The 25,461-nt window shown below is 33.1% G+C and overlaps 1 protein-coding gene across 1 annotated transcript; it reads left to right on the forward strand.

Annotated features, from left to right (window-relative positions):
* The first annotated feature begins 6,050 nt into the window (after window positions 1–6,050).
* Window positions 6,051–20,159, forward strand: Smp_091820 (bestrophin-related). The gene is made up of 7 exons (XM_018791901.1): window positions 6,051–6,208; window positions 7,235–7,312; window positions 9,703–9,783; window positions 11,088–11,239; window positions 15,931–15,997; window positions 17,068–17,278; window positions 19,962–20,159. Exons 1-7 carry the CDS (start codon window positions 6,107–6,109, stop codon window positions 20,003–20,005), a joined length of 735 nt encoding a protein of 244 aa, XP_018645005.1. The 5' UTR covers window positions 6,051–6,106; the 3' UTR covers window positions 20,006–20,159.
* The last annotated feature ends 5,302 nt before the right edge of the window (window positions 20,160–25,461 follow it).

Consider the following 25,461-nt stretch of genomic DNA (forward strand, 5'->3'; position numbering starts at 1 on the left):
TTTGTGAGAATTTGAAGTAGTTTTAGAATCATTCATTTGGCTGAATGAATTAGAGTGGATTCTTCCCGAGGAAATCTGAAGGTCATTCAGTGTATTGTGTTTATTCACATTCAATAACGGTGTTATATCTTGAGAACGCGAATTGTTATAATTTGTAGCCTGCCTATTAGAGAGCAGCGAATGATCGATCTGACCAGTGACGCACGAAACCTGTACGAGCAGTCTAGAGTACTTGTCGGTCCTACTATCTGCCTAGCCAAGCCAGTTAAGCCCAGAACACTAATAACAGCCTCTGCAATATGAATCATTATTTTCAAGCATACTGGATTTATATACCAAACATACAGACCACATCGTACCATAAAATAGACAATAACGTTTGTACAAGATTCAGCCAAATGTGGTTGTGAATGTGGGGAACAGTAATTGATAGAGGATAACTCAAGAACGGTAATTCGTATAGTAATAGTCTACGGGTCAAAATAAAGCTTATAATGAAAGGAACATGAATATGAATAGTTAAGTTACACAACAATTATGCGATAGGAAAAACACGTATTATACTAGTCCATAAATAGTTCTCAGAAGTAACCATTCATAATTCTCTTCGGGATATAACAAATGGTACATCATGTTGTGTCGCAACATCATTGTTAGTAATAATACTAACATTTGAATATGTGAGGCAGAAATCTTCAGCTATCCAAAGGGTACAAAAAAAATTAGTGTAATCTGTCACTTAAGTTTAGAATCAGTCACACTGGAAGTCAACTGGTCTCTAAGATGAATATGCAAATGTCCACTAATATCGGACTTAAGAGCCTACATCTAGGGCCGTAGTATAAAATTTCTGGTAGTCTGATTCGGGGCACGAAATAATTTGTTGAACTGTCCTTTTTCACATGTTCTGTATAATGTCACATAAAAATAATTTGTTAATAATTCTCTTAATTTGTCGAAAGAAAGTAGAGGTGGCCTTCCGAATCAAAGGTTTCGAAATTATCTATCAAAGAGAACGAAACAATGGTAAGCTATGATGTTGTATCTTTATAAACTAGTATTCTAATCGATAGATGCTTAGAGTTTATGGATGGTTTGCCAGAGAATTATAATGCTCTATCCAGCAGATCTCCGTTGTGCACATGCTTAATCATGAAGTCACTCAAACCATGCTTGAATTAAACGCTTTCTACCTCTGAAGAGACGTTGTGTAACTAAACAAATGAAGTGGCCATGGGATTTCTAACGTCTCCAATTTTGCTAATTTATTTATGTTGCATAATGAGTCACTGATTTTTGTCAGAACCATTAGGCCACGCATCTAGCTCAGATATGTAATTACACATTTATCATTATTAGAAAGACTATCCTCAGAAGTTCCTCTAAAATGATGATCACGTTCTCAGATCACATCAAATTACCTTCAACTGTTTAGTCGAAGTGAATTTTAATAGAAATCTACATTTAACAAACTAAAAACCGACTCATTTAAATAGGCACGTAGATTTCAACTCTCCGCAGCCATTTAATGCAAAACTTTCCCTGGCTGTGAACCTATTTAGAATAGCTACCAAAATCATTGCTTCAAAGGAACATAGGCTGAGAAAAGAAGATAAAATGATAAACATCTTGCGATTTAATAATTTTCCTATGAATACTACTAAAAGCATATTAAAAGGAAACGATCCATCTTTAAATGACAATTTCAATGAAACATCTTGGACTGGTACCGTAGTTTTACCTTACTGTCGCGGCATGACAGAAGGATTACAGCATGCTCTGAAAGCTTTATATGAAAAAATTAGTACTTTTCAGAATGCTTTGGTTAGAAATTAGGGGAAGAGATCGTTTACACTGAAACAGAATTGCGTCTATACATTAGGTTTTGTCAATCTTGACGGACTATATACTGGAGAGTCTTCAAGTGGAACCTCGGCTCTTGCCACGGAACACTTAAGCTACACAAAAAAACTAATAATCCTGTGGAGCTGAAGAATTTACAAAATAATTTGACAATAGCAGCACACGTTGTTTTCAATAACCACTGAATCAATATTAATATGAAAATTTATTATTGTTTAAGCAGATTTTTGAGCTTAAATTCAGTGTACATTATTCAGTAAAATCAACTTAAGAAAAACACATAAACAAACACTTACTATTAATGGTAGTAGTTATATGCATAAATGAAAACTGTCAGCTCAGTCAAGGGAATTTATTAGTTAGGTTTAGCAATAAAAAGGGCTACATGACTAGTCGTAATTAGTAAAGTACGAATTGGTAGTAAGAGGACGAACACAGAAGTAAATCTAAGAAACGTAAACAACCTGGTAACAAGACAAAATACATAGGAAGTTGGTCAAAGGTTTAAAAAACAAACTTTTGAAATTATTATCATCTATATCACAAAGACAATTACATATGACTAAGAAGGGTTGTATGTACTTTAGTCAAATTAGGTCATTCAGCAGTTCAGACTGCTATCGATTACTCTCCCATGAGGTTGGCCAGGGTAAGAAGAACAGTCGAAGCTACATATTTCTGTACACTTAGTTCCATCTTCTTAATCCGAATGGCTATTACTTTTGTCTTTAGAGGGACAACCTTTCTTAGTCAAGTATAATTGTGAGAAAGATTGGTTCAGCGAAGAGTTCTCTTTTTAGTGAATTTATTTTTAAAGCTGTACAACCGCAAGTAAATCTTTATTTTTCAAGGTGATAATAATTATAACAATAACGAGAATAAAATTCTGTTAAACATGGTAACAGTGAGGTAAAGTAAACAAATGTATCACAAACGCTATTTTTATCATGGAAACTGAAAATACAGTTGGTGTTGTTTGCTTGTATCATCCCATTGTTGTTTAGGACTGCAATTGATCAGTCTCTTTGTGGCATATATGCTGTGTGGTCTGCCTCGATATTTCAGGCACATCCAGCTGACGAGTCCCAAATAGGATGAAACGCGCGTTCTAGATTCCACTGCTAGCCATCTTTGCTTATGAAACTGAAAATAGTTTTATTGTTGAGGGCTTGAAAATTCGTCATGAAGGGAAATTACAATTGGGAAAGGAAGGCTCAGCATGATAAGATAAAATGTTGAAATTGAGATTGAATATTGCACAATATAGTGGTATAATATAATATAATCCTCTTTGTTATCTTTGTTAACATATCTTCTTACTATTACTGTTATTATTATTGATTTACTATCACTATTATTCTGTTGAACACATGATTAATCTACTTAGCACCATTTCATTTACCGCATAAACCTATTCAAATTAACATTCCATATTAATCATATCAACATGAACAATTTTATTTTATCTCACAACCTTAAATTCACATGTTATAATTTTAAACGACGTACTTAGCTTTAAACCTGGCCACTTTTTGATTTATTAATTTGGACGTATATCTGCAGAACTTAAAGAAAATTTACTGGAAGGAATATCTTTCATTTACATATTAGTGTTTTGAGCAATTTTACCAGTTTTTTCACTGTCCTTTTAAAGTCTATTTGCTCAAGTTTGACCTCTTTCTCATGTTGAAATGTAGGCTAGATCTTTTATTATTTTATTATTCTGACCACTACTAGTACACCTGTCTTCACACTTTCAATTTGTCGCCTTCATTCTATTATGTTTATTTGTAAAGTTTATTTCGTTATGATCATTGACCTATAAATGGCCTTGACTGGTTACATATTTTTATACACTCCAAAATGCTCAGGTATATTAAAGTCTTATGGCGATCTAGTTGGAAACAATATTGGTTGCTTATATGTGGTACTTTAATTTACAATCTGATCATTTTTAACATCTTAGAGATAAAGGGGTTACAAATTTATTTTGAATACAGAAATGAAGGTTCTTATCTTGGATTCTTATAGTTTCTGCTATATGAAGGAGACCAAATAGAACACCAATAAAGGGCTTTTAAGGGATTCAATGAACCAATATAAATGTTTTGGTTTTATATTCTATGTGGTCGCTATCGATCAAATTTAATAAAACAGAGCTGCGCACTGACTTTGTCGGATCCTTTTTCAACGACTAAGGGAGGCACTCGCTAACTTGTTGACTAAGTCATATAACCATTCACCAGGTATTTTTATCTAGGGGAGCAGCAAAATTTACAGATAAACACGTAGCAAAACTAAGTGAACTGTCCTTTATTGAAAGAACAAAAACAGATCGACTGTCCTAGTTAGTCTTTTATATAGTATACTGTTAATCATATTTTAGTTGAACTGTAACTTCATGCAGAGGTCTTTTTTACAAAGCGTCGATCTCTATTTTCCTATTTACTATATACATATACATAAGCCTAATGGTGGCCTATTTTAATCAGCGTATTGTGTATAAACTGTAGATTCTGTTTATCGTGTTATCTAAGCATATCTTTCTAGCTTCATTTGAGAATGACCCAATTCACTTCCTCTTGTAACGAATGGATGAGGAGCTAACAAAAACCTGAGTACCGGCGTACAGATGGACTTCTATGACGATAGAGACATCATTTTTTTCGTCTAACAAAACGTCTAAGGAATACAATCTTTTATCAAAATGCTCTTCACAAGTAAACGTGACTGATGAATGTAAATTGTTAAATCGATCTATGAATTCTTTATTCTTGGAATAGATTTCCCTGATAATGTTAATACGTGATAAAGATGAACAACGAATAGTCATATAACCTTTCATATTCATCTTTTAGCTTACTTTTGTGTAAAGATTAACTAATTTAACAGAAATCTTAAAGGTAGTTTACCAAAATGCAGTCCAATGTATGCTTGGTAGTTTTTAAGAGAGTTTCCTATTGGCCAGATTTTGGATGTCCATATATCACCTTTACTCTTATGTTGGTCATAAAAGCGCTTGTCTCTTTTCCGTTTCCATTAAATTGTCAGTACGTATATTTTTTCAGTATTTCATAATACTCTTCAACTATGTAGTTTACGACGAGATGTGTGTTATTAGTTCCATGGTCATAGATTTGCATTCATTGTTTTGTACACAAGCAGCCTTCATACACTGCCCAAACTTAATGTTGATGTCTAGCATAAAATGGACGTGCTTCAAGCTATGTAGTTATATACTTCTTAAACTGAATGGATAAGGTAGTATATATGCGTTTTAAATTCGACAAGTAACATATGTGCTAGGATTATTTATCTTCACTTTAGTAAGTGGATTTTTTAATATATTTGTCATTAACATTATGGCAGAAAACTTTATAAAATCTACAGTTATCAGATTTTTATAAATTAAAGCAGTTTTTCGTTGGAATTCATCGTATTCTAAAATGATTGACTGACATAAGCTCATCAAATTATTACTAAATGAAGGTTTATTCTATCAACTAGTGGTGATTTAGCAATGAAATATTTTGCTTGTAGTCCTACACAAAATTTATTTACCTCTCGTATTATTCAATATTATGTGTTAGTAAATCAAACAGAATACATTTAATGTTGTAAAGTAGTATATCTAGATCACAACCCCTCGTTTAAATGTCAACGTTCTGGGTTGTGCGTGGTATCATTTTGTCCAATAGGGGGTTGTTATATACCATTTTTAAGCTTCTAATGAATAGAAATGAAACAAATATAAATATTTTGTGTCGAAAAGATCTTGATTAATTTTAGGTTTGGGATGTAGATGTGGGCTAACAAAGGGCAACAATTGTGGAAATTTTCAAAAATTTGTTTGAAGATAAATATTATTGTTTCCAGGTTGTAAGCAGCTGTATATAATCCTTAGAATAAATGAAGTCATAGTATTTTTCTGCAATGGTTGTCTTTGAATTTAAAATGAATGATGAATAGTAACCTCATGGAGTTACACAAACTGCTTGACCATGCTTTAAATTTACAAAATTACCATCAGATATAGGCTTCCGAGAACTTTGTATACTGTCAACTTGACTTTTTGATTGATTTCCCTTGGAAATTAAAACTAATTTTTACCCAAGGAAGTATCATTAAATTATGTGTTCACCATATCAGTTTGCAAATATATAAGATATTTCAGCTTTTTATTTTGACAGGCATACTTACCGAAGATGAGGCAAGAATTATTAGGAGTGTACAATCTGTTCATATGCAACCGTTTGTTCCTGTTGTATGGGCAACTTCTCTTATCACCTTAGCTAGAAAAGAAGGACTAATCAAAAACCCTCATGCATACGTTCTTTTGGTAAATGTAAGTTATTTTTCAGCAACCCTAATGATTTAAGAATAGACAGCTTAAAAGGAGTTTACTAAAAATGGCAAACATAAATGTTTGAAAAGAATAACTCATAAGTATTTCTGAGTCATGTAGAAAGGTGATAAAAATTTCAGGTACGCAGGTTTTTTGTCATAGGAAGCCTAAATTTTAGAAAACAGCTATTCTTGAAGCACCCTCAGTATTAGACTGTTGGGGTGATGCAGAAAAAATTATATATATATATATATATATATATATATATATATATATATATAAGCTGACTGGTGATTAACAGTAAAGCGGGATACCAAGTTATTGACGCAACGTAAATTAGAAGTGAAACGTTCAAACTCATATGCTATTGATCAGTCAGTAAATTAGTTATCAGTTTTTTTTAGTGGAAAAACTATTAAAATTTAGTTTTTTGAGTGCTTGAATACATTTTTGCCATAGTAAGTTCATGTGTTTTGCTAGCCTACGTCAGAAATGCAATTGATTATTGTCACTAATAAATACTTTGAAATAGTTTGTCAAATAATTGCTGGTATTAGAACTGAGCTTTTTTGTTATAGTATAATGTGTGTAGTTTCGTGTTTTTTAACAAATGATTATTCATCGTGTTGAGAAAAATCGTGTTTTATTAGTGCGGTATCGATTTAAGCTAATACAAAAAACTTAATGTTGTGACAAAAATACAATAATGCAGTTGAGATTATAAATTAAAATTCCGTTTTGACTTCTTTACGGATTTTTGCAAGTATGATCCTCTATGTGTGTCTGGATTCAAATGCTTTATATTTTGATGTGTAGGTTTTAATAAACAATGAGAATCTCACTTGGCGATCCGGCGGCTTTTACCATCAAGTCTACGATCAATTTTAAATAGTTTAATAAGGCGATAAAACTACTATAGCTAAACGATTTTACTTATATTTGATAAAAAATTTGTTTCACTGACTTTTGATTGTACTTTCTGGTATTTTCTATAGCTAAAATTCCTAATTTCCCACGTTCTTACAGGAACTTAACACTTTCCGTCAAAAAATATTATATGTAATGATGATGGATGATGTTTGTATTCCATTGGTTTATACACAGGTTAGTAATAGTGTCATTTTATTCCTTTGTCTGTTCAGTCGATCGAAAGAGTTTCCTACCATAGTTGAAGATCGACGTACTTGCTTTTTGTGCACAAATGTTAGTTGACTTCTAGTGAATTAAAATTATTTTTCGTTAGGCTATATCTGAAATGGACCCATCACCTTTTTTACAGTCCCATAAAATTTATATTCACTACCATCATTTATTCATATACAAAAAACTACATAAACACGTTTACTCAGAAACAATTCTTTTAAACTACTCACCGACGAAGGTTTAACCAATAGCATACTTTTCAGCTGCGTTCATATCATTCGTAAAATTAAACTGTAATTGAGCTTCATTACTGTTAACAAACAGTGTTCTTAATCAAAGTAAAACTTTATGACATCATTCAATTAATTTATTTATATTTCTCTCCTTTTGGTCATTATGATACAAAAACTTGTACACTTATAACTGTAGTGTCTGATCACGAAGTTATTCAGAACAATTGTCTGGTCTTACATTCTTTGTTTTTGAGTGTTTCTAACGCTTCCATCTTTAAATTTCAAGGGTTTGTACCTTCATATTAGTAAAACATTTATTTATTTTGCATGTGAAGAACGCAGTTCACTTCTTTCCTGAGAAATTACTTTGATTCGCTGAATACCCGAGGAAAACAGTAGATCCTTTTTGTCAAGGTTTTTCCAGCTATCATTAACATTCAGACATACACAACCAGCAGAATGAAATCAAGATATGCAGAATATCTACAACAGAAAGGAATCTAATTACTTCAAGTTTTCTGTTTTATTTACTTCACTAAATGATTTCGCAAATACTGGTGTGTTGAATCGAGTTACAATCGTTGTATTTAATAGCCTGTTAGGCATGTATAACCAAACTTTCATTTACCTTCTTATAGTTTCATTTTCATCACTTTGTAATTTACTCAAATGATATCTATCATTGTGAATATTGTTTTCAAATTAGCCGTTTATATGGATGCATACATGTTTATTCTTATTTAAGTAACAGATTTTACGACAACAGTAAAACAAAATGTGGTCTACAAAGTGTGATGAAAGCAACTTTTACAGTAACTCATGGATTAATTTCAGCTGTCTGATTTTACAATTTCCAAATTCTTGAAGTAGATCACTCATATCTGTATATTTAAAACCATTTGTGGATAATGTTTTGAAAGTTCCTTCTTAAGCAGATAATCAGGACGAAGCATAATTTCTTGTCTCTATCACATATAGTTTTCAGTTAATACCATCATTTAGCTATTTAATACATCCACAAATCAAATTGTACTGAAGACTGTCACGAAAGTTAAAATTGACCAATAATCACATGTGACATTCACTGCGAAACAGACGTTCTGTAGTTTATTTCAGTTTTGTCTGGAATCCTTCGTCCAGTTAGGCGACCACATTTCTTTGATTAATAACTGAGCCAATTTTATCTATAAAAAACTAAGTGGTCTTTTTTAAAGTTCATGAAAGAAGTTTATGTTTGTCTGAATTTTAACAAGATATCTTATACAAGTGTATTACTCAAACAATCAAGACATACCGAATTTGTTGAGTGAATCTAAATCTTTTTGTTTTTCCCCATAATTATTTAGGTTGTCACACTATCTGTATACTCCTATTTTGTCGCATCTCTTATAAGTAGTCAATTCATCATCAGCAGTTCACCTTTTGCAGGCATAGCACGTTCGCATGATGTTTTCTTCCCGTTTTTCACATTTCTGGAACTTTTTGTTTATGTGGGATGGCTAAAAGTGAGTTAAAAGTAATATAAGGTGTCGAATCTACTGTAGTTTACCTTTTGCCGTTTTTCTGCGGATAAAATAAACACTATAATCCAACTGGCCATCATTAGTTTTGTCTACAATAAAAAAATTAAACTAATTTTAAACATAATTGAAATTTCAACGCTGTGATTACCCACAACACTCTTACTATTCCATAAATGTGATGTATTAAGCACTTTTGGTCATTTTCCTGTCCATTTATTAAGTGCTGTATATCAGGGTGTAATTCTTACTAAATATTTCATTACAAACCCTGACTTCAATTAAATTTGTGTTGTTTAGCCTGCGAGTTGTGTTATACTTACAAGTTCACCTCATATAGTTGAGGACATCTCCCACTGCTTAAAATGACATCTAGAATACAGTACTAATCCATCAGATAAACTGAAAAACTCCCGAAATTGTTGGATTCTGCATGTATATTGTACATTGAATGCATCACTTATAATCTCATCCAATGTCAGTGTTAACAGTAGTTTAAATGAATCAAATTATGATCAACTTTTATTTTGAACTAACAAATAAGTTAACACATTTGTGCTTCAATTCCAATACCTACTGTTTTACCTTTTTTACTTAGGTTGCTGAAACACTTGTGAATCCAATGGGAGAAGATGATGAAGATATTGATATTAATGAGATAATTGACTTTAATTGGAGAGTGAGTCACTTCTTTTTCAGTTGGTTATTTTTGGTCAGTCTAGTCTAGTATATTATTTTCTCTGTGATCATTAACATAATCGAAATATGATGAAATAAGGAAAAATAATTTTTAAAAAGTACTGATTACAGATAAAATTCTTGTTTAGTAGTCGTAGCCATTTACTATTAACTAGATTTCAAAGTAGCCGTAATAATGGGAAATGCTCAAAGGTGCTATGTACTACATCAATAAAATAGGCACGTAAATTAGATCAATTTTTTTACGACCATATTTCAGTGATTTAAAGGTTTTGTATCACAGGCAAATTTTAATAAATTATAATACTTTGATTTCAGAAGCTAAACCCATAATCCAATTTCATGAAGTAACTTTCAAATGTTCAAGTTAGATTTGTCAGTAATAATAATGTATTGTAAATTAATTAAGATTAAACATATAGTGATTTCTAATCCATTGAACCACCTTTTCATAAATGATGATAATCATACAATAATTAATACTAGAATGCATTAAAATTCCCCATTACTAAACTGAATGTTTATTTATTCGTAAATTTCAACATTTTTCAATACTTTCTAAATAATGTACAAACTATCATTCTGCTTATCCTGAAGAATTCTGTCTCTTTCACAGTAGTGAACTGATATTAGTTTTAGAAATTAGTATGCTGAAACACAGCGAATTAATAAACGCATAATCTAAATGGGTAAAAAAAAATACATTAAAAAGTTTGTCACAGAGGTCACTAATTTCACTTATCGATACAGTTACAAAATTTAAAAAGCAAGCAAGAAGGACGGTATATTAAACATGAGCAGATGGTAATTTGAGCTACTGATAAGTCGTTTTATCATTTGCCTAACGTCTTTTGAGAATTCATTTGATATCAACTGTATCGCAGCCTCAAAAATCAAAACTATTTATGATTGCTCGAATACAAAAAGGAACTGTTTTATCTAGTTTGTTTTAGACTAAAAAGCTAGAATAGAATAACTGGGATGTCTGCTGAACACATAATCCTACATCTATTTGTTTACAGTTTATTCACCCTTTTCTTCTGGATAATTATAACATTTTTTTATTGATTTGGTGTTTGTATGGTATCTCAAAGTCTAGTAACTTGACAGATATATTAAGAATTCACAGTCTGTATCGGTGCTTCCGTTCTTATAATTAAATATCTAAGTTAAATGTAACGGTAGCTTATGCTATCATGTTCCATTAAAAAAACAGTCTGTGACTGTTAAAGGATTCCACTTCATGGTCAGTGTCATCAATCTGTTTTAATTTTCGTTTCAAAGATTTCGTGGTGTGTGGTAGATGGAGTGAGAACAAGTGCACCTGCCATTGTACGAGACGCCCATTGGAGACAATCCGTTGTAGAACTTCCTCATACGGAACGGTCAAGACGTCTAACTGTCGGATCAAGGAAAGGGTCTATTTATGATATGAAGTAAGTATAGTAAGCTGCATTAATTTCCATGAGATGTTCATTTTAAGATATGGTACTCTTTAAACAAGATTATTTAACCTTTTTCTCAGAAATGCTATGGTTATACTAGCTAACATCTCTTTTATTCAAGAGGTTTTGGCTTTTACTTTTAGGCCTATCAAAACTTAATGATGTTTTATGATTTTATTATAATGTAAGCAAGCATCCACTTATTTTGGATATTCTATTTATTAACAACTTCATTTCGGTACTCGGAAGCAAGATAATGCACATTCATAAAAAACTCGTATTCTTATGGTTATATGAGACAGCTCTACGGTGTTTATAGTATGCATCATAGAAAAACAGTGAAAACGTCTCCTAAAATTATCGAACTAATCAGTAATATATTCATTACTTTCATTTCCTAATCTGTAGCTACTTCACTCCTAAAATCTGTTAATCATTAGGACTAGGTATCAATGAACATACTTGAGCCATTTTTATACTCATCTCTTAGAATACTGTTGTCTTTCTAAGCAAAGATGGATAGTGGCTAGTAGTGGAGTCCAGGATGCGCGTTTCGTCCTAGTTGAGACTCATCAGCTGGATGTACCTGCATCTCAGAGTTGATGTTCACTCTGGGACTATCCATCTTTGCTTATAAAGCTTGTAAATTAAGGCTTTATCGAGGCAATACGCACAGTATGCACATATACCAATAAGAGACTGATCAACTGCAGTCCTAAACATCAATGGGAAGATTCAAACAAACAATACCAAGTGAATTTTACTGTTGTCTTTTGATTAAAATTCAGACACGCTTTACAATAGTATTTACTGAAATTTGTATAGTTAATGCGGTGTGTAAAATTTGTAGTTACTATTCACTGTATTCGCTTGTGTTTTTTCTAATACGCATCAAAAATTTGTTTTATGATAGTTTTATAGTCTCAATTGTAAGCTATCACTCCACTAACTATTGAGACAATATTTCGCGTTAAATAAACTATGGGTCTGCAATTCATTTTATGGCGAAAATGATCCAGTTGTGCACTTATTGAGATGTACGAATTGTGATGAATTATATTTTTGAGTTTTAAGGATATTACGTGAGTAATGAGTCCAAATAATCATAGGGTACTTGTGACTACACATCCGGCTTCTTAGCATTTTGACTGGAAGTTTGAAACTCACCGTTTTGTGTAATTTTGTCAATTGTTTGAGAACTTCTGCTATGAATTTTGTCGAATTATTATTTATGACTTAGTTAACAACATAAAAAAAGCCCTATTACATTGGTTGCTACAATGCTATCAATTTTCATTTTCATGTTCCTCCATGATAGAACACTCTCTTTCAAATGGAAATTCTTAGGGCTTAGAGAAGAAGAATCAGTAAAATAAGTAGACAACCTATAACCCCTTTACAATTAGTTCTTGTAGTTCCTGATTTATTTCATATTTTGTTTCTAAGACTGTTTGGTTCAGATGAATGGTTTTTATGTAAACAATTGAGCATTATGACCATGTTTACTCATGACAACATCGAAGCTTTGTTGGATAATTGGTTAGCTTGGTGTGTTTCCTGATATCGTTTATAAAATACTAAATAAGAGTTCCTTTCACACAATTTTTAAGCTAACTTTCACACTTGTAAGGTTGCTTGTAATTTGAAACATGGTTTTGAAGACCATGTTTTTATTTTTTATCAGTGCTTATGATTTAAATCAGACTTGAGCAAATTGGAGTCTTCAAGATCATTTAGATGTACATGTGGTCTAGTGTAACGTGAAATTTGATGTTATAATCTGAGAAAGTGTTTTGTTAAATATGCTGCATTGTGGTTTAAGTCGGTTATCATAGGGTGAATCGTATTTTTGTGGTTAGATAAAAAACCCTAGGCCTAGAAGATAACAATCGAAATGATTACTTCAGACACACAACAACGATAAAATCCTAGTTGTTACATAAAAGGCTAATATTTTCCAATCTGAAAATGTTTACTCGCTCAAACATACGCCTTTTGGGAATTAACTTAAGTAATGGATAAGCCCTTCACTTATGAACTTGAATTATGCAAATTTCAGCTCAAAGACGGAATACTCGAATCAATATAGAAAATTACTAAATAAAAATGATTCTTGATCATATTACTGCAGATAGAGGCTGTGCGCAGTTGCACTTAGTTTATTACTGAAATAAAACTATTCGCAATAGTGACGGTACAATTAAGTTTCGGCTTTGCTGATATGCAGTACATCACATCATTTTAATGAAAAATATCCTAGCATTCTGTCTGTGCGACCAATTTGACTCATTCTCTTCGTTCATATTAATTTTTAATGGAAAGTTTTTTTCAAGCTCCAGTTTACAAGTATCTTATTGATTATCACTTGATTACCATTGTCGTAAATTTGAAAAAGAAATACATTTGCGTAGAGAGTGCACTTTCAACCTCCTACAACATCGTATTAGCTTCATCTTCAAAAGGTTTCACTCTTCCTAACTTATGTTTTGCTCAGATTATCAGTGCGTTAAATCAAAAGATGTATGATACTGTTATTCAGTGTAAACTAAGAATGTATCACTTGCATATAAATATGTGTCTTAAAAAAACTGTTTCACAAGCTGTGATACCTTGAAAGTGTGTTTTTTTCGGTTCGCTGGAGTTTTTTATTCTCTCAACTCCTATTGTGTTTAGCTCTTTAGGTTTAAGTAACTGTTACAATATGTTGATTTTATTCTTTCAAATGGATGAAATATTGTTTTTGTTGGTGGTAGGTCATTTTCTAGAAGGCGATTATTATACCATCTTTATAATTATGTCGCTTATGATGTCCTTACAATGCTCATAGGTTTTTGCCTACAATTAGTCTTTTTTTCATGTTCGTCTTTTTGCAGATTTAAGGCTTCGGAAAGTTTAAAAGTGTTTGATTTTTTAATTTCGAACAAGTATACATGTTGCTTGATTGGGAAGCTAACTGTTTAACACTTGATTTATTCGTTAGAAATGTGATTCAGTGTTTATCAAATTTAATTGGTGTTAACTACTTTGTGATGAAAAATGGTTTAATTTACATCTTTATCAATTAACCGCTAAAATACTCCAAGCAATACTTACCTTTCACTCTCTCACTCTCACTTGTATAATTAACTTTAAGTTGGAGACTTACTTCAAAGGTTAAATATAACTCAAAATTCTAAATAAGCTATAAAATTATGACATTTTTATGAATTCTCCCGTAGTCTAGACACCATTCACAATATGGATTTTACTGATATCATAACTCTTGAACTCATTCTCTAGTACCATCCTGTTAGATTGATCAAATCAAAAGTGTCTGTGCTCTTGTTGTATATGTGACACACCGTATTGCTATACAAAAACTTATTTTTATACATACTGTTCGCCTGTAATATACAGTAACCATTCACATCTTTTTCTGACAATTTTGAAACTATTTGTTTTTACAAAACAGCACAACTGTTGTAATACTTCTTAAACTAATTAGCTTTGGCTTAGAATACTTAGAAAACAATCTAATATAGCATCTTGTCGTTTAAAAAAGTCTTTTAACTATCTATTGGCTATTGCTATTTGATATTGTATGATATCAGAAGTTTCGGAATTTAAAATTGTATTTCATTAAAGCGTTAATACTAATCAAAGATAAATTTCTTTCAAGAAGTCACAATAATATATAATTTATTTACTGTCCAAAATGTAAACTTAGTATTGGTATTTTCCAACTTTTGGTAACATTTTATATTTATCTGTATGAACATAAATTATAATTGGTTATTGCTTACGAAATGGATTTTATGAGTTATTGTATTGCCTTATAATGTAGTGAACGAGGACACAAGAGGGGAAAATCAAATGAATATAAACACAAAATTACAGAACATCTTAGTAAAATCTGAGAACCATACAGTAAATACTTCGTTTGCAAAATATCAATCAATAGTCTCAGATTTTATTGTTCCTTTATTCCCACACCAATCAATCTCTCATCTCGTTCTCTTTTCTTCGATCTTCTTAACCTTCCGCCTCCAGGCATTTCACTTTCGATTGACGATAAATACTACTTATGTCTATCGATATCAGTAGCACACGCCACAATATTACCTGAGTTTAAATACATTATCCTTTCAATACAGCGGTGCCTCGACTTTTTGAGGTTAATGAAAAAACTTGACGTAACTCTGAATAGTGTACAAAGCTTGTGATTATTCACAACCTTTCGGATGATATATGATCTATTTAAGTGCTTAATTTAATGCATAAAAACTTTGGCTGATGGTCGAATTTGAAGTCCTAATAGTAAAATAGTACATTTTATTCTGACGAATGCAAGTGGCTTGTGTTGTAATACGTGTTACCACTCTGAAGTATTTAGAAAATTGGTGAACTTGAAGATCTTTTTGTTAAAAAAACACAGGATTTTTAACAAGGAAACAAGCTTGTTTTTGAGAGCAAGTGTTTTTTTTTCAACTATAGTTCTTTTCAATGTGCATTGTTAACATGTAATCTTCACTGAGGTTTAATGAAAATGTTGTTTTCGAAAATTACTGTTTAAAAAAATCAGAACTGTTCTACTATAGTTTCAGGTTGAATTTGCTATGATCTGTACGTAGCTTTTACATTTAACTTTTTTATTATTTGGATTTATGATGCTTACAAATCACACTAATTATGTTTATCTTCAGTGTTCCTGTTGGTCCAGAACTGCGCGATCTCATGGCAGCTTTATCCACAGCACGACAGATGCAGATGGTAAGCTAATGAGATTATATTACTGTAGCCAATCTATTCTAAATCAAAGATACTCCTTAGCTATCCGAACATATTACTTTGATTAAATACTTTTGCGCCGAAAAGGAGCCATACTAGAAAATAAATAAAAAAATTTGGTTTGAACCAATAAGAGTGTCTAACTGGCTCAAAATTTTAGTAGTCTGAGATTCACGTATATATTACTTTAAGGGGGGTTTTCTGTGGAGATTTTAAGTAATTTTTATATATACTTGAAAACATGAGTCAATTGAAGCTAGACCACCATAGAAAACCTGGAAGCACTGGACGCCCGTTTTGTCCTGTTGTGGGACTCTTCAGCAGCGCGCATCCACGGTCCTAGGTTGGAGTCTCGCGAGCGGTCTAGGGTAGTTGTCGGTCTTGCTATCTGCCTAGCCCAGCCAGTTAAGTCCAGAACAGCCTCTGCAGTATAAATCATTGTATTTCAAACATACTGAGTTTATATACCAATCAAACTGACCACATAGCACCATAAAATAGAAAATAACAGCTTGACTTTGAGTTACTAACAGTAAGAAAATTCGAAAGAAATAATAAGATTAAAAACCCTTAAAATGTTTACTCACTTTTACTGTTTACGATTAAGTGTACCTAGATAATATGCCTCGCCACGAATTTTACCAACATATTTCATGTTATTTCTGACTTAATTAATTCCGTTGATCAGATAAGAATTAAAATCCAAACCATTTCTTTGATTGCATCACTATCTGTTAAGTTACCTAGAGAAAAGCTTCTAATCGAAAAGACTGAAGAGTGTTCAGTAAAGTTACAATTAGTTTTGTCTAAATAATTCTACAAATAGTTGTGTAGTTCATATCGACTATAGATGGCAAATGGGAATATTATCTAATCCAACGTTTTATAACAAAAATCTTTGGATGAAAATCTGAATTTAGGATTCATCTTAGTAAACAGTCAACAATACTATACATGATCACGTATATTTACACTACATGTCATCACTTCCTTAAAAATATGGTTTTGCAGCATATCTAAGTAACGTTTAATATATTTGTTTATCAATTAAGTCAAGTGCAAACTCACCAGCTCCTTCAAAGTCTATCTGTCATAATGAAAGTGACAGTCCACGCGGGGAATCAGATGACCGTAGACAATCGTTTCCTTACACCACAACTACTAATGTTGTTCATGAACCCATAAAAGAAGAGGATGAAGAACTAGAAGATGAACAGTCTGGAAAAGATCTGGAGGAAAATAAAGTAAATGATGAAATTAACGGTAAGAAAAGCTTTAATCTGTGTAACTGGTCATAACTGAGTTCCCCTTCATAATGTTCGCAGTTTATGTTAGTTTCCTTATAAATTGAGAGCACTGTGTTGAAACACTTGGTTTTTTTCTTGACTAGGGCCTAGACTTTTATAATTTAGTTCATCTCTTCACATTTGAAATTAACGTATTTAATGATCAATCAAGTTTATCTCACTTGAAATGTTTGTTTTCATATGGTGGGTAAAGCAAGTTGTACAAAGGTGCGCTTCAACATTGATAGTTCATGAAATCAGTGGTGTGTAATAAATGGATTCACAGTTGAACAACCTTTCAATCGCTGATAAATCTTAAAGCAATACTGAATCAAAAAGAGCTTTTGGCCTTTTATAAAAAATAATTTGAGGTTTTAATTTCTTTTGTGAGGAAAGCATGTAATCGGTTCTTAGTAGATTCTGTACCACTCACTGAGATGTGTAACAAACTGTCGACGAGTCGTTTAGTTTATCAGCGATGAGCTTTACAAGATTTTTGCGAAATGATATCCTTGTTCCCAATAGATGTGCATAAGTGAAATCTGTTCTTGTTTTTATTTCTTGGATTATATTGTTATAACTTGTGGCCGAGTGGATGCCTTGTTAAATGTATGACGTGATAATACCGCAAATTGGAGAGCAGCGAATTATCGATCGGACCAATGATACACGGAAACCGTACGAGCAGTCTAGAGTACTTGTAGGTCCTGCTATCTGCCTAGCCCAGCCAGTTAAGTCCAGAACAGCCTCTGCAGTATGAATCATTGTATTTCAAACATACTGAGTTTATATACCAATCAAACTGATCACATAGCACCAAAAAATAGAAAATAACATATGTACGAGATTTAGGCAAATGTGGCTGTGAATAGGGGGAACAGTAATTAGTAGACTGGTGTAATTCATGAATGGTAAATCGTATAACAATAGTTCATAAGTCGAAATAAACCTCATAATAAGGGGAACATGAATATGAATAGTTTAGTTATTTAGCAATTATACGATAAAAATATATGCATAATATTGGTCCATAAATACTTCTCAAAAGTTACTATTCCTAATTCGCTTCGGGACATAACATATATTAGCTTACTTTCATAGTTGTTAAGCATAAAATACTATTATTCTTTAAGATTAAGATTTACCTACCGATAAAAATCTCCAGTCATTGATGTCGATCCAGCCACCAGATCTATATATATTCTCAGTTAAATAACACGCTTTTCCTAGCTTGCCTTCAAGTAACTATAAATTTATAAGTACACGGCTAACTGTATGCTTTGGAGACTATATCTAATATTCAGATTTATATGAAGCTATCGAGAAATAAACAAGATTCGCTTGCTTATTCACATAACAATACCAAAACTTTTAATAGATACTGTCATAGAATCTATTTTTAAAACAAAAGGTAAAAGTAGTTTTCGTCATAAACTAGCATCGGCTCGACAGCGCCTTTATACCAAGCATCTACTCCATGGTGACAAAATTTGAGATGGATTTTCGACGTTCTAGTGAAAAGTCGATTAATGAAACCAAAGTTTTGTAGATATGAAAAATTTCTCCTCGAATATTGTCGAAGTTATGTTGCACTTCAATGCAATCTGATTTCAGTTGGAAATGGTAACCACTGGATTCCGACTCAATCGTTTAAATTATTATGCTTTCCTCTAGAACTGAAGACAGAGATTTGGGACTGCTGAGTAGTTCAAAACTAAGACAAAGTTATCCACTGTTCCATGATTCCCCAACTGACGTCACTCTTTGACAAAAACTATCTTCGGTTTGACTGACTTTTGTCGGTTACCTTTTATTAGCAAATTATTCCCAAAATATCAGTTTTTCCATGCTAATAAGTTGACTGGGTTTTAGCTCTGTGACACCAATCCTACTCAGCTCAACTAACTGTTCCTTGTTGTTTGTTTGGGTTGTTAATACGGAAACCTATTCAGGCATGAAGTTCTCAAAATTTTCATAGTTAGATATGTCGTTGGTAAATTTGGAGGGAAATCGGTTTAGAAGATATTTAGAACAGTGATAAAAGTATTTCTTTATTATAGTGAAGTGTGAACTGGCAGGTAATCATGCATTATACAACTGAAGTTTCGTCAGTGTATATAAATCATTTGATCTTTAACATTTTTGAGGAAATGTCATTATGATTATCAACACCGGCAACAGATTTACTGTTGTTTATTGTTGTAATATATTCTCTTTTCTAAATCAAAATTTGGCCGTACTGTAGTGTTTTCAGAGAATAATCATTTTAGATTAAGGAAGAAATATCTATCCTTTTTAAGTTAGTGATGATTTTCCTTTTTTCTATCAATGCATGAAAGAATTCCCGGTAAATTGTAATACTAAACTGATCAATTGGTGCATCGAACCTAATGGTTTTGAAACAGTAAAATATTCCAGCCTAGTCACTCAGCAAACGGTTACAAAATTGAGTGCTATACGCAAAATATGATTAGAATTTGTATCATTATTAGAAAATATGTCCTGAAAATTTAAATATTTTCATATCAATTATTTCATAGTATAGTCATATAAAGAATAAAAATAATTCAGATCATAATCATGCAACACTGTTTCTAATGTACCAATGAATTCTTTCCTTGTTATTCTATTTATTTTACTGCTCGTATCTTTCCCATTAGATTTATCAGGTAGTCATACGCATGATCACTGTTCAAGGCTCTAGTTATTATCTGTTCAAGGGGTATTATTATTTTGTTTATTTGTCGGTCTAGTAGATGGCAAAGTGGTGATGAACACACTTTAAAATGTTTGCGGAAAAAAAGATGCCTAATGTCTTTGTTATCATTACTTATTTTACTTCAACTACTTTGATGACAACTGCCCATGCCCAACTTAAATTTATTTTTCATTAACTTTTTACCCTTAAGAGTTTTTTCCAGCTCCTTCCTTAGTTAAAATCATGATGATTTATTTTGACTGAGATTATATTTTAAAAATCTATCTGTTCTCTACTTGTCTTTCATGAATTGTATTTTGCTTAACAAACTCTATTTTATAGTTTACAATATTTTTGTAGTTAGTTTTATGAATATCGGGATAATAGAGAATTTAAGTTTCTTCCACTTAGGAGAATGATCAAATCTACTTACCAACGATGGAGTGAATTATGTAGTTGAAAAAATGGCTAACCAAGCATTTAGTATGAAGTTAGAGCTTTATATTTCCTGGTATAAAAAATGTGGTAGTGACATTAAACTTTTGTGGACATATTTCTATTTCATTCTATGTGTAGGAAATGACTTGTTGTTCAGTAAAATGACGTGTACATCATGCGCATACGAGTACTGAAATAGCCAAGAGAACAAATAGGTTGAAAACTCTTTTTCGATGTCAGAAATAATTCTAAAAGACTGTCTAATGTACATTACTATGTAGGCCAAAAACAAGAAATGTAAAAATGTTGTTAATTGCGAATGAAAATATAAAAAGGTTGGTTAATTAGTACCATTGATCATACTGGCAAATAATTGCATTCAACTGTAGCTAATACAGTCTAAAAGCACAGATAAAGAAGTGCTGTGAACAACTATTCCACTTATCGTACAATTTAAATACTTTGCTACTATTGGGACTACCTTAATACAGTACACAATTCACCTAATTTAGACTCATAGAGTTTTTATTTCTAAATTCGTGTTCCAAATGGATTTAATTCTGTTGTTATAAATTCCGAATGTAGTTCATATTCAGAGTCACCGCAGTCATAGACTTAACAAACCACGGAAAGTGGCTTCTAAATGTGTTTTTGCGTGAAGCTGAAAACTACTTAGAATGCTTTATCATCTAGTTTTTGTTCAGAGATTTGAAATGTATTGAGATTCTTGTGTATTTGCTTACTGCAGTTTGAAGATGGAAATAAAGCTTGTTTGTGAATCAAATTTTATAGATCTTTCTTATTGTAATAAATTTAAACTAATACTTTCACATAACACCGGCTTGAGCCCTTCTAGGGTTACTGACAGTCTCATATCCAGGTAATGTAGGAGGATTAGTTTCAAGGTAAACATCTTTACCGCATGAAAAACGACCCTACTAAATAAACACTAACCATGAACATCAATTAAATCATTTGCACTCTGTAATGGTAATTAGATTGTTTTCATATAGAAGGGTTATAAAACATCATGGTGGAACTAGAGACTCTTCGAAACTCACAAGACGGATCTGTGACATTTGTACTGATTGATTATTCTCCTGTACATTACTCAGTGGTTGGTTCGAATCATGAACGCTTGACCCTCGGCGGTGCTCAATGAGTTTTCTCTGACTTAAGTACTGCTCCATACGTGGCTACTAATTAGCATATAAAACTCAATTGCTCCGAAATATCATATTGGCATTGTGATGGAGTCTGTGGTTAGATATTTGGATATACATTCAACTTCTAAAGCCTTCAAGGAGTATATGGAGGGGTTCAAAATCTGCAGTATGATAGGGAAAGATCTTAGAAATAATAAAAATGTGCTTCCTTTACTTACATTCATCGGAAAGGAAGCCTGGAGCTGAATAAAAACTTGGCATTTCAAAATGGGCATATTTCACTTTACTTTGAAGCTCTCAAAGAGCCACTAATAAGTTGTTTAAAATGAATAAACTTTTAATTCTGTGAACGAGCAAAATTTCACAAAATGGTTCATCAGAAACACCGTAGAGTTGGGTGGTTCAGTATGGAGTTGAAGAAACAGCAAATCTATAATTTATGGACGAACCAATGGTAGTAAAGGTAGCAAGTCTTGGATTTTGGAGCTGTATTCGTTCACTCACACGGACAAATAGCATTTCGGCATTATAGATTGTCGAATTCTTTATAATAATTCGAAAACCTTTTTAACACTGGTAGGTGAGCAGGTTGTGTCAAGGTCATTTTAGCATCTCTCAAAGATTATCTATAAATTATAGTCTCACCGCAGAAAGAAGCCGCTAAATGCAATTTTGATGGTCAACTTTATGTCTAGCTCTGATTCTAAGTAAGATTCTGACGCTTTACATGAAAATTTGATAGCTGTATGTGTCAATCGCAGTATAGAGATGAGAATCCAGCATATAGAACATCATACATAGGGTGATCAGCTCGTTCCTGATGACATATAGTCCTTTTCTCTTCAAGATTCAGTGCGTAAGGCACAGAATGGCTTGTGTGAAAAAAAGAATAACTGAATCGATTCAGTGTACAGCTTGAGGAAGTGTAGTATCAAAATTAATTGGTTATACATTTACACATAATTCTACAGTTAATTCAATTTGCAAAGATAAAACATTCATCTGAACTCATTGAGTTCTGTCTGCCTTAAGTTGGACTACTATGAGAATCCTTAGTTTGCACATCAATTTGCTTATTTCTAATCACCATGGGTACTCTTATTCTTACACCTTTGAGGTCTGATGGCAAAACCTAGAATATATGGTGGGTGGTTACAGATCAACATTCGATTTTTGTTTGTTGAGGAAAACATAAACCACGGTAGTTGCTGAGGATATTCTCAATCGACTTCATGATCCTAATGTACTCTCAAAATCTGGTGTAATATATGCTCATCTTCAGGTTCTCTCAGACCATTCTGCATCTATTTTGATAACTACTAACACTATCATCTTTGGTTGACTCAAATACAACTACTTTCCATTCGATTGAATTTGTTCCTCTGCCATATTTTAAGAAGTGTTGAATAATGCGGTCAGTGATCTACAAGGTGTCGAAGGTTGTCAAGATGATGTTATCATTCATGGTGCTAAAAAAGCAGATCATGAGCAGAGACTCATTGCCTTATTGATTAGTCTAATTGTGAGGCATTTTGCCGTCAATTCAAATAAGTGTCCATTTTGTGTGTCAGGTTTCAAATGTCTGAGATACCTAGTTGATGGTAACAGTTTTCGACCAAATATGAAGCGACTAAAAATGACATTTTCCAAAAGACCTTAAAGAATAGTGACTATACTTACTTTCTCTTGTATATCGGTTCCGTTTTGTTCCCGAATTCATCGTTCATTGCGCAAGTATGAACATGATGATCTCCATAGTGGATATTTGGGTGTTCATAAGGTGAAATCCCTAGCAAGGTTCAGGTGTTAGCAACCGTAAATGGACGCGGATATGTGTTGTACAGCAAATAATTGTGAAGGATGTCATAAGTTAAAAAGTCATCCTTTAAAGTGGAATGTATTGCCAGTATCTTTTGAGACCTCTTAGATTATTTCTTCAAACTGGCGTGGTCTCTTTTCCGGCTGATGCAATTCACTTGTTTTCATCGCTTATTCTTCCAGTTGGGCCGCGGTTTTTTTCAAAGCTTCGGTAAGTAATGAATTTCCAATCCAAGCATTGAGAAAACCGTTCAGTCCGAAGGTCAACTTTATGCTATTGGTGACCTATGTCTTGAATTTTACCACAGATGCATTTAATAGCTGGCTGAACGGTATATGATGTGAGCCTTCGCTCACTGCCCTCAGAGATCCCTTTTTAACTGTAAGATGGTAGATTTCGACAGGACTTTAAAGGCTGCTGCTCCTTCATATGATGAACTGGAGAGGGGTGTAAGCACATCCCAACTCAAATGTGGTTATGCTATAGATTCAGTAACGCAAGGGACCCCATCATAATTGTTGGAAGAAAAGCTCTCTGCTTGAGAATGATATATTTCTATTCTGTAGAAGTTTCATATTATCTTGGAAATGATTGTCGACCAGCCACAGGGATTGTGATGAAAAACGCTGAAAAACCGTTGGTGCAAACTCTAGATACCAATGTTAAAAGCACTTGCAACCGACATCTTGATCTGACTTAACTTCGAGGGCCACGTTGGTCTATTCTGAATTCCGTTGAACATATTCTTGATCATACAAAAGCTATACCCAATGCACAGAAGGACGGGCAAATGATAGCCCTACGGAGAAGACACATAATGAATTACAGAAATCTGGATTCACATTTGAGTGTCAGTTTTAGGTTGTTCTATGATGCTAAATCAACTCCACTTTTCGATATAGCATCGACGATCTACCCTTCGAATTCTTTTCACACATGTTTGATCAAACGGGTTTTTTGTAGTATCGTAAGTAGCGAAACTCGCGTGGCTTTGTGGGGGAAAACGAACCGGTGTTTATTTGTACTTTGAATGTGTAGCTGTAAATAATTCCCCAAAATCAATAGCTCATTAAGTGTTCGACATTGGATGCTGACCACGTTGTTTAAGTGGACTTGTTTAACTGAAGGCTTTCGGTCATGCATCCGTACCAGATCACGTTTCAACACGGCGTGGGACACAGCTCCTACGTTTCATTAGCCAGCTTATAGAAAAGGTCCTCGATATATTGGTAACGAATCAAATATATCTTTCCTGCCTCTTCTCGTCTGACTTCTGATTTCTATCTGACTGGGAACGATCGAATATAGAAGGTGCTACTGGTAGCTAGTTGTAAAACTAGAACATCCGTTGCATCGTCATTGGTGAGCCCGACGTGATCTGGATATATTTTAATTAGACATTTTTCGTTATCTATATTACTATGACGGAACACTCACCCAAGGTTTTTAAGCTACAGATCACTCCCCCTATTTCGATTCAGTTAACGCCATTTTGGCCCGACAATACCGAGTCCTGGTTCTGCTATGCAGAAGCCGATTTTTGCATGCACGGAATCACGGACTCGCGCACACGTTTCCTCGCGGTAGTTAAGGCGTTACCGCGCGAGTTTAACAGGTACGTAACACCTAGTATGTTTACTAGTGATGTTCCCGAACCTTACGAAACGCTTAAACTATCGATTTTAAAACGAGGAGACCTAACTGATCGACAACGGTTAGACCAACTCCTTAACAATATCGACTTACAACATGGTTCTGCGACAGACATGTTGCTTAGAATGAGAGAAGTCACTGGCCAACGAACTTTCGATGATGGCCTATTTAGACAACTTTTCTTGTCTAAACTCCCTCAACATGTGCAGGCAGTGCTTGTTTCATTTCAAAACAATGCCATAGATGAACTAGCTGCATCTGCCGATCGAATCTTGGAAATCACCAAATTTTCTATGGCCGAGGTTTTTATTATCAAAGAAAAACCCAAATCGACCTCGACTGACATGGCCGAACTATGTCACACGCTTACAAGATATCTTAGAGTT

Source organism: Schistosoma mansoni, assembly GCF_000237925.1.
Source record: "Schistosoma mansoni, WGS project CABG00000000 data, chromosome 1 unplaced supercontig 0034, strain Puerto Rico, whole genome shotgun sequence".
In the NCBI taxonomy this organism is placed as follows: Eukaryota; Metazoa; Platyhelminthes; class Trematoda; order Strigeidida; family Schistosomatidae; genus Schistosoma; species Schistosoma mansoni.